At 35.3% G+C, this 11381-nt stretch overlaps 1 protein-coding gene across 1 annotated transcript; it reads left to right on the forward strand.

The window, feature by feature from the left end:
- Positions 1-1670: 1670 nt before the first annotated feature.
- LOC148123048 (uncharacterized) lies at positions 1671-11164 on the forward strand. The gene is made up of 5 exons (XM_087902543.1): positions 1671-1704; positions 2204-2299; positions 9121-9203; positions 9770-10080; positions 10249-11164. Exons 1-5 carry the CDS (start codon positions 1671-1673, stop codon positions 10760-10762), a joined length of 1038 nt encoding a protein of 345 aa, XP_087758669.1. The 3' UTR covers positions 10763-11164.
- The last annotated feature ends 217 nt before the right edge of the window (positions 11165-11381 follow it).

Raw genomic sequence — 11381 nt, forward strand, 5'->3', positions numbered from 1 at the left:
TGATTGGAAAATCTTTTCCCAACCATTTACTCTGAGTTAATATATGTCTTTGAGGTTGAAGTATGTTTCTTGTATACAGCAGAAGGCTGGATCATGCTTTCATAATCATTCTCTTGGCATGTGTCTTTCCATAGGTGAATTGAGTTCATTGATATTAAAAGATATTAATAACCAGTGTTTGTTAATTCCTGTTAGTTTTTGATGAAAGTGTGTGTTTCCCTTCTTTGGGTTTTGTTGGTGTGAGGTTATCTGTTGCATGTATTTGTATGTGTGCAAGTAGCTTTGTTTGGTCAGAGTTTTCCTTCTTGTACTTTGTGTAGTGCTGGATTTGTGGACAGGTATTGTTTAAATCTGTTTTTTTTTCATAGATTATCTTGTTTGCCATTGGTGATTTAAAACTTTTCTGGTTTTAGTAGTCTGGCCACGCATTTGTGGTGTCTTCAAGTCAGCAGCACATCTGCCCAGGATGTGACTAGAACAATGGAAGAAAACAGTGTACTACAGACACATACAGAAAAAAATTCATAAAGTACAAATAAACAATGAAACAGTAAAAATCATAAAAGTGTTTAAGATGTAGTTAAGTGATAATGAATATGTTAAAGAATTAGAATAGAAAAAAGACAACAGGGAAATGTATGATGAATAATATAATTATACTGTCCATGAGGGTATGTTCTTGGTAGTTTGTCCTTTTTGTCCTTTCTTCTCCATGATAATTCATGTAGAAAAAAATGATGAAGGACAAAGTGCTGTTTGTAATGTTATCTCTAGTCTAGAATACCAGATTTGGGGGAATGTTGTTCACAGAGTTGTTTAGTCACATTTTTGTTGGTGTTTTTATTGATTCTTTGGAAATTTTGCTGAGTAACTTATGGTACTTTAGTTCATACTCATCTTATGTTCTTGAAGCCGTGATGGGACCCTGTAGAGGAGAGTCAGTTTTGGATGTCAGCTGATCCAAGTCATGCATCAGCTACACGATCTACATCCTTCACTTGTCCTTTATAAATCTTCCCACGGTGTTCCCAGAACTAATTCAGGACTCAGAAATTAGTCTCTTTTTAGGTCACCACATACAGGTGTCAGCCCTTCCATGATCTTCCCACTGATGTCATTAGAATCATATACAGTAAGAATTTCTGCTTCTTTCTTGGATATGGAAATTCTGCCTTTGCTACACATCTTATGTTTGACATATTTTTATTTGACAGCAGTGTATGCCCACATTGCTGCAACTTTACAGCTCATGTTTCTTCAGCCTGTGGTTTCTAAAGAAAAAATTGCCATGAGGATAGATAGTTAAGGGCACAGGTGAAGAATAGCACATCACTTGAAGATAATCGGGCTCCCATTCATATACCCTATTTTAGCCCATAGATCTGCATCTTAACTTGTCCTACTTGGTTTAATATTTCCAGCACATGGATTTTTAGTATGGACTGTATTTTGGAGTATGTCTTTTAGAATAATGCTAAGCAAGAACACATCAAGTTTTGCGGTGAACTCTTGTATCTTTAGTCTAAGTAAAGAAATATATACATGGGCACTTGATAAACTCTTTTCTTTCATGGCAGGGAATCTTGACATTCCAGGATGTGGCAATTGATTTCTCTCCAGATGAGTGGGACTGCCTCAACTTTGCACAGAGGGCTTTGTACAGGGAAGTCATGTTGGAGAACTACAGTAACATGGTCTCTGTGGGTGAGACTTTTTTCTTTTCTGATTCCTTCATCATAATTGTTTCCTACAAGTATGTTTTACATCTATGTCTGAATTGTCTGCCTCATTTTCATTTGCCAATTTAATAAAAATCTTGGAGTTCATGTAGAACACAATATTCTGTGTAACTTTATCTTGTCAATATATTCCTGACTCCTGGAGAAGATATTCATCATTCAAACTTTCATAATACATTTTACTCTTTAGGCACATCACAGATTATATATTTATTTGCATCTTAATGATTCATAATGTGTTTGCATTTGATCAGGTAGTAATTTACAAAGAAATTCAAGGTATAAAATATTAACAAAAGTGCTTTTCAGTGTGTTAAAATATTTGGAGATAGCAATAAGAAAATCATATTTGGAATTTTAAATTATAGGTCATCTTATATAATCAGTGTGGTGGTTTATGAGAAATCCATGTGTTTTATTATTGTTATCCCAAGTTGTGGTCATAAGTCTCTTCCAACATGCAGGTCTTTCAGTGTCAAAACCAGATCTGATCAGATTTCTTGAACAAAACAAAGAACCCTGGAATATGAACATAGGAGAGACAGAAGGCAATGAACAAGGTAAGCCAGAATGAAGCATTGGCACACGTGGGAAACCTAGGGCATGGAAAAATTCTGACCTGAAGTGGGATGCATGGTGTAGGAGGGCCTTTTGTTTATGTATTGTTTTCATTGGTTAATCAATAAAGAAACTGCTTGGCCTGATAGGTCAGAACTTAGGTAGGCAGAGAAGACAGAACTGAATTCTGGGAGGAGAAAAGCAGAGTCAGAATGAGAGAGCCACCATGGAGACACCAGGTCACACATGCTAAATCTCTCCCTGTAAGCCACAAGACCTCATAGTGAACACAGATTAATAAAAATGGGTTAAATCAAAATGTGGGAGTTAGCCAATAGGGGGCTAGAGCTAATGGCCAAGCAGTGTTTTGATTAATACAGTTTCTGTGTAATTATTTTGGGTGTAAGCTAGCGGATGGCCAGAACAAAAGGCTCCCTCTCCCTGTAACAGATGCACAAATATTTCTATGTAAAATTATGTAAAAATTCACAATGAATGATTATTCCAAATTACTTAATAAGTAAAATGACCTAAAATGTCACTTTGAATAATTAACTTAAATTATGGTATAAAGTAGAAGTAAAATGATTTGTTGACATATCTTTGAACTCTATCAGGCTTTGAAATGAACAATATTGAAATGAAAATTAGCATTAAAAAGTTTCACAGTGTTTGAAGGAGTATTGCTCTGTACCTGTTCATGTCTGTTTCTCTGCTCTCATGACAGAATTACATGGCTTTCACTGTTGTGTAGTCTCACATAAAATCAGGAAATATAAATCTTATAGCTGTATTCATTTTGGAGGATTGTAGAGTTCATTCTTTATGTGAGATACTACAGAACCTAAAAGGTAACTTTTTCTATTTCTGCAAAATATTCTTTAGAAATTAAGACTTGTTTAGAGTCATACATGTTATTGGTCTAATTTAATATCACCTACTAATCTTTGACTATCAAAATTTATGTTAACTTCCACATAAATGTTGTATATGCACTTGTTTTCCTTTGTGTTTTATATCAGTAATGGAATATGTTTGGAGAAATATCCACAATATTTTACTTTTAATACTTTTATTAGTGATTTAAGAATACCTTGCAGTGTCATTTGAGCAAATTCAACTCTCCACTCTTCCCAAGTTCCACTTCCTCCAGACATCTTTGGGTTTTTTTTCCTCTTCTTTTTTTGCATTCACAGAGTTCAATCTGTTAACTCCCATAAAATTCTGGGTGTTGAGCATGGCCTACAATATGGTTGAATAATTATGAGCTGCACATTCTTAAAATCAACATTATTCCCTTTATCCAAGTATCTTTAAGATAATAGTAGCTTCTCAGGAAGGCATTGTTCTTCAGGTCCTTTCTTACTGTCTCCCAAGGATTTTCATCTGGCTTGCTCAGGTCTGATACATTCTGTCCTAATTTCTTGAGTTTATATGGGCAACTGTCATGTTGTTCGCAGAAAGCACTATTTTCTTATAGTCATTCATGACTTCCTGCCTTATTGTGTATTATCACTCTGTCCTGAATGACCACTGAACAGTTCATGGAATAGGTTTGATATAAACATACTAGTTAAAACTGAATATTTTCTTGTTGTTTGTACCATGTCCAGCTGTGAGTCACCTTTTAGTTGTCAAATTAGACAGACATTTTTAGAATGAAGGCTTAGAGACGCAACAGTCTGTAAATAAATCAATAGGATATCAAAAATAATTTTAGTACAATATCCAAGCAGAATAACGGTAGTAGGTGGTACTTTCTATCTTTTAAGAATGCATTTGAATTAGCATGAATGCTCCTCAGATTATTCTACAAAATAAAAACAGCAGAACACTGTGAAATTCTTTTCATGAGGACAGTTACCTTGATACCTAATCCATGTATACACCCAATATGTAAGTGAAATATATGCCAATATCATTATGAACATATATACAAAGGTCATCAATAAAATATTGCAACCTGCATCTAAGAACATATCAAAAAGATAGACTACCATAGGCTTCATGTCAAGCCATTTAGGGGTAGACGAACCATTCAAAACCAATAAGTGTAATCTACCATTTGTACAAACTAAAGTCAAATTCCAGAAGTTCATCTTATTAGATGCAGAAAAATCTTTGACAAAATTGACACTCCTTCTTGATAGAAGTCCTGGAGAGTTTAGGGGTGCAAGAGATATACCTTTAAATAAAAGATGCAATTCACAGAAACGGTATAGCCCACATCAAACTAAATGGAAAGAATTCAAAGACTCTCTAATAAAATAGGGAACAATGCAAGTGTATTCAATTTCTCTATATGTATTCAATACAGTACTTGAAATCTTAGCTTAAACGATAACAAAATGAGAAGATCTAGAAGTAATTAATAGCAAAGGAAGAAATCAAAAATATGTTATGTGCAGATGCTATGTTTTATGTATAAAAGACTCTAAGAACTCTATGTAGAAACTTGCACGATTGAGAAACACTTTCAACAAGATAAGGAATGCAAAATTAGCTAACAAAAAGCAGTAGCCTTCCTATACACAAATGAGAGAAGACTTAAATGGAATTCATAGAAATGATGTCTTTCATAATAACCTCAAAAAATAGTTTTGGGTAATTAGAACTCAAATAGTGAAAGATCATTTTAAAACCTTTAAGGCATTGAAGAAATAAATTAAAAAGGATATTGGAAGATGTAAAAATATCTATGCTCAAGGACTGGTCAATTGATATAGTAATATACTGATTCAGTGAAAGCCCTATCAAAATTCTAAAACAATTCTTCTCAGATCTCAAAAACACAGTTTTCAGCATCATATGGATACAAACAATAAAAACCTCACAATAGCATAAACAGTTATGAAAAATAAAACTATAAACAATATACCATTCAGAGTTTTAAATTATACTACATTTTTTAATAATCAGGTTTGTAAAATATTGGTACAGCTGAAAAACAGATATATTGATCAAAAAATCAAGTTGTAGATACTTAAGTCCACTCATCTATTACACTAATTTTGTCAAAGAATCTAGAAAAATGCACTTGAAATATAAAGAGCATTGAATCTTAATCGCACCTAAACTATGTCCAACAGACCACAAGTCCCCAATGAAAAAAGTTTTCTTTTTTTTTTTGCAATTTCAACATTTCTTTTTCTTTATTTTTATTTTTTTTATTAAATTATAAAAGTTTCCATTTCAGCCCCTCCTCCCAACACCCTCCCACTCCCCCCACTCCCTCTCCTCCTCCCTCTCCATCCCCTAGAGCAGTCAGGGTTTCCTGCCCTGTGGGAAGTTCAAGTTCCTCCCCCCTCCCTCCAGGTCCAGGAAAGGAGAGAGTCCAAACAGACTGGAGCGCCAAAATCCAGTATATGCAGAGGAAGCAAGTCCCAGTGTCTTTGTCAATGGCTTTTCAAAAAGGCTCCGGGCCAGCCACATTCAGAGAATCTGGTTGGATCACGTCCTCGTTCAGTCCCAGTCCAACAGGCCTTGGTGAACTCTCATTATATCAGTTCCCTTGTAGAACCCTCATCTGGCGATGGATGGAGATTGAGGCGGAGAACCACGTTGGAACACTGGACCTAGCTCCCTAGGTCCAAATAAGAGGCAGAAGGAAAGAGAACGTGAGCAAAGAAAAAAGTTTTCTTCAAGAGAGTCTCAGTGGGGATAAAAGTCACACAGGAATTCCCCATTACCAGCTCTTGAAGGATATCACCAACACAACTCAATGGAATTTTTGTATATTCTTTTTCTCCATAACATTTAGCTTTGGAATTTATTTAGTTTTATATGTGATCTTATGGTATCTATAAGTACATTATGCCTTCTAGAGTTATGCTTTGTTTTGTTCTATGCAATGCTTTTCAAATGGCCTAAAGATACTTAAGGAAAGGTTAACTTCTTTAGCTATCAGGGAAATGCAAATCAAAACAACTCTGAGATACCATCTTTCACCTGTCCGAATGACTAAGATCAAAAATACACCTGATAGCTTATGCTGGAGAGGATGTGGAGTAAGGAGAACACTCCTCCATTGCTGGTGGGAATGCAAACTTGTGCAACCACTATGGAAATCAGTATGGCCATTTCTCAGAAAACTGGGAATCAACCTACCTCAGAATCCAGCAATACCACTCTTGAGAATATACCCAAAAGATGCTCAATCATACTACAAAAGCGTTTGTTCAACCATATTCATAACAGTATTATTTGGAATAGCCAGACCCTGGAAACAAACTAGATGCCCCTCAACTAAAGAAAGGAAAAAAAAATGTAGCACATCTACACATTAGAGTACTACTCAGCAGGAAGAAAAATGACATCTTGAATTTTACATGCAAATGGATGGAGAACATGAACAAGGAAGGCAGGACCGTGAGGAGTACATTCACCCACTGATACAAGGGGACCGATGTAATGAGAGTTCACCAAGGCCAGCTGGACTGGGACTGAATGAGCACGTGATCAAATCGGATTCTATGAATGTGGCCGGTTTCACTGAATGTGGCTGGCACGGGGAATGTCTGAGAAGCCATTGATAATGGCACTGGGACTTGTTTCCTCTGCATGTACTGGCTTTTTGGGATCCTAGTCTGTTTGGATGCTCACCTTCCTAGACCTGGAGGGAGGGGGGAGGAACTTGAACTTTCCACAGGGCAGGAAACCCTGACTGCTCTTAGGGCTAGAGTGGGAGGAGGAGAGGGAGTGGGGGGAGTGGGAGGGTATTGGGAGGAGGGCGGAAGTGGAAACTTTTATAAATTAATAAAAAAGAAAACCGGAAAAAAAAAGAAAAGAAAAGAGATATCTTGATTGAGGGAGCCTTTTTGTGGTTTGCAAGAAACCTGACTCTAGAAAAATGCCCAGGAATCTACAAGGATGACCCCAACTAAGACCCTAAGCAATAGAGGAGAGGATGTTTGAACTAGCCTTTCAGTGTAGTCAGACTGATGATTATCTTAAATATAACCATAGAACCTTTGTCCAACAAAAGATGGAAACAGAGGCAGAAAACCACATCCAAACACTGGACTGAGTTCCCAGGTCCAGTTGAATAGTGGAAGGAGTAAGAATATGAGCAAGGAGGTCAAGACCATGAGTGGTTCACCCATTGAGACAGTTTGCCTGAGCTAATGGAAGCTCACCAACTCCAACTGGCCTGGGAGTGAACTAGCATGGGATCAAACCCTCTGAATATGGTTGACAGTTGGGGCAGACTGAGCGGACATTGACAGTGGCACTGGAATTTGTCTCTACTGCATGTACTGGCTTTTTGGGATCCTGTTCTCTTTGGATGTATACCTTGTTCAACCTAGATGTAGTAGGGAGGGCTTGGACTTGGACTTGCCTCAAGGCAGGGTGCCTTGTCCTGTCTCAGGATTGGAGGAGGGAGGAGTAGGAGGGTGTGGAGAGGGAGTGGAAGGAAGAGAGAGTGTGGTAATTTGAATTGGTATTTTTTAAAGTAATAAAATAATAATTAAAAAATGTAAGCCAAAAAAAGTCACACTTACAGGAATTCCCCATAGCCAGCACTTGAAGGATATCACCAATACAACTCAACGGAATTGTTACACTCTTTTTCCCCGTAAAGTTTAATTTGGGAATTTATTTATTTTTATTAATGACCTTATGGTATCTTTATGTACATTACACCTTCTAGAGTTTTGCTATGCTTTGTTTTACACAATTTTGTGGGTGCAAAAGTGTGTCTTTCTCTCTACATATGCTTACTATGCCTTTTCTTTCTCTGCTTTTCTTCTCTTACCTATCTGGTTTCTTTTATTCTGATTATTTTATTGTTATTCTTTAGATGACTATTTGTTTTCTAAGAAGTGACAGAAAGTGGATGAATTCAGATATGAGTAAAGATGGGGATAAACTCAGGGCATTTGAGGGATGAAAAGTCATAGTCAGAATATATTTTATGAAGGCATCTATTTTCTGTATAAGTATAAAAGAAAATGTATCTTTGATAATAATATCAATCCTAGTGAATTTCCTTGATGTCTGAAATTTTATGAATCCCTTCCATATGGTATACATGATTATCTGTGGACCAGTTAGTAATAACTCTTTCTGGTTTTCCCTTTTCTTCTTTCTTGATTAATTAATATTGTGCCTTTTTCTTGATATTACTCAGTTTGTTCATTTCAAGGGATTATGGAGATGAGTTATATCCACTAAGATAATACAATTTTATAAGTACAATTTTACTGTACTCGGGTTATAGTCTTTGTATTAACTGCTTATCTGTTGTTGTGATAAAACTCCAAGATAAAGGCAACGTATAGAAAAAAGATCCTTGATGATGAATCAGAGAAAGCAGTTGGCAAGGGGCTAGAGCAGAAGTGACATGTCTCAAATAGAACCACACGAGAACATAGATAGCTCACTCTTGACATTAGAAGGCTTTAAAATTCTCAAAGCCAGTGTTCAGGGATATAGGTATTCCAGTAAGTTGATACCTCTTTATCTTACCCATTAATATCCACCAACATTAGACCATGTATTCAGATATCTGATTATATGTTGTCATTTCACTCAAACCACCATAATCTCATTTATTATACTGAAAACTATGATTGGAACCTCTAAGATAACATAAACTCAATCCTTTCATTTTTAAAAATGTATTTAATGTATGTTATAAAAGATATTCTATCCATTTACATTAAAAAGATTGTTTCATTAGAATAAATGATTTGAAGTTTATTTTATATAATATGCCATCTTGCATATATGTCTACATATATATAATTGTGTCACTTATATATCTGAAAAGTTTCATCTAAGTATACTAATTCAGATAATTATATATTTTTCTTTCTTCCAGTTTTATATTCTCATCACACACAAGACTTATTTTCAAAGGAGAATAGACAAGATTGTATTCAGAAGTTAGTATCAGGAATAACTGTAAGTAGTGATTTTAAAAACTTCCATTTAAAAATGATTTCAATATTTGGTGAAGAAAGAAAAGAGAATGGATTATGTCATGATTGAAATAATCTCTATTCATCAGATTTTCAGAAGCACTTTCTTCAGTAAAAAAAAATACAAATAAGTTTTAAAAAATGTTTTTTTCTACAAAGAATATTGAAAAACCTGAAAATTTAATGGCATGTATTCTATTAAACATTCACTAGAATTTTCTCAACAAAAATTACATTTTGTTACAAGCTATTCATGAGATAAACATGAGAAGTTTTTCTCAATAAAATGAGACTGAAAATATATCATAGAATTTTGAGTCATGAGAAACCTTACATATTCAATGATGTTATTAAAGCTCCTAGGAACTCTAAGAAGAATAGTTTCCAGAATCCTCCTTTTAAAGGGACAAATTCCCAAAAGATAAAATCACAGTATGTCTTTTCTCATTATATAAGTTCACAGAAGAAGTATGATTTTCCTAAGAGCCAATACATACATGATAATTGTAAGGATGATTTTGATTTAAACACACCTTCTTTTTGTTTCAGCATGACCAGAAACAAGGGAGGCATTATATAAACAATCAAAATGAAGAGAGACAAAACAATTATATAGAATGTAGAAAGTGCTTCAACAGATATGCCTGCCCCACTATGCATAAGAGAATTAATTCCAAAGAGAAGACATGCAAATGTAAAGATTGTGGCAAGTCATTTATCTGTCATGCAAATTTTAAATCTCACCAGAGAATCCATACTGGTGAGAAACCTTACAGATGTCAAGAATGTGGCAAATCCTTTACCCAGGTCTCAGTTCTTCATAGACATCACAGAATCCATACTGGTGAGAAACCTTACAGGTGTCAAGAATGTGGCAAGTCCTTTACCTGGGCCTCAGCTCTTCAGAATCATCACAGAACCCATACTGGTGAGAAACCTTACAGGTGTCAAGAATGTGGCAAGTCCTTTACCTGGGCCTCAGCTCTTCAGACTCATCACACAACCCATACTGGTGAGAAACCTTACAGATGTCAAGAATGTGGAAAGTCCTTTACCCGGGTCTCACATCTTCATATTCATCACAGAATTCACACTGGTGAGAAACTTTACAGGTGTCAAGAATGTGGCAAATCCTTTAACCAGGTCTCAATTCTACATAGACATCACAGAATCCATACTGGTGAGAAACCTTACAGGTGTCAAGAATGTGGCAAATCTTTTACCGAGGTCTCAGTTCTTCATAGACATCACAAAATCCATACTGGTGAGAAACCTTACAGGTGTCAAGAATGTGGCAAGTCCTTTACCCAGGCCTCAAATCTTCACACTCATCACAGACTCCATACTGGCGAGAAACCCTACAGATGTCAAGAATGTGGCAAGTCCTTTACCTGGGCCTCAAATCTTCAGACTCATCACAGAACCCATACTGGTGAAAAACCTTACAGATGTCAAGAATGTGGCAAGTCCTTTAAAACAAATTTAAGTCTTAGAAACCATCACAAAATGCATGTAATGTGTACATTTCATGAATCTTCTTAGTATATCTCACATTAATTCATTGTACAGCTCTTCATGCATTAGCCAACTTATTTCACAGACTCACATCCTTCAACTAATTTTTAAATCTTAGTCAATACTTAGACAGCTATACAGTTCTTATGAATTTAGAAACATCGTATCCAGATTTGAACTTTATTGTCATCAAACATTTGTTGTAAACAGAATTTATACATCATTGTAAACATGCAATTCAAGAATTAATTGCTATGAATAGGTAAATCTTTCTAGTAGGAGTAAATTGAGCAATAACATTTCTTGGCTATATGTTAAGATAATGTGTGACAAAACAGCCAATGTCAAACTAGTTCAGATTTTGATGCACATTTAATTTATTGGCATATGGTTGCTTATATAATGAGATTATACTCCTCATAAACATTATTTTTCTGTGATTTTTTGTGATTCTTAAATAAATATTAGTTTGTTTTAAAATTCAAGTCTTTTAATTTGTGTCCTTGCAACACAACAGTTAAATATTTTGTCCAATTTTTTTCTGATAATCTATTCTCTAATAGTAGAGTATCATAATTGTGAACACTTCCATGGATGAGCTGGTAGGACAGAGATGGCACACTACATAGATTACTTGAAACTTTGT

This window comes from Myodes glareolus, chromosome 2, assembly GCF_982192425.1.
Source record: "Myodes glareolus chromosome 2, mMyoGla1.1, whole genome shotgun sequence".
NCBI classification, from domain to species: Eukaryota; Metazoa; Chordata; class Mammalia; order Rodentia; family Cricetidae; genus Myodes; species Myodes glareolus.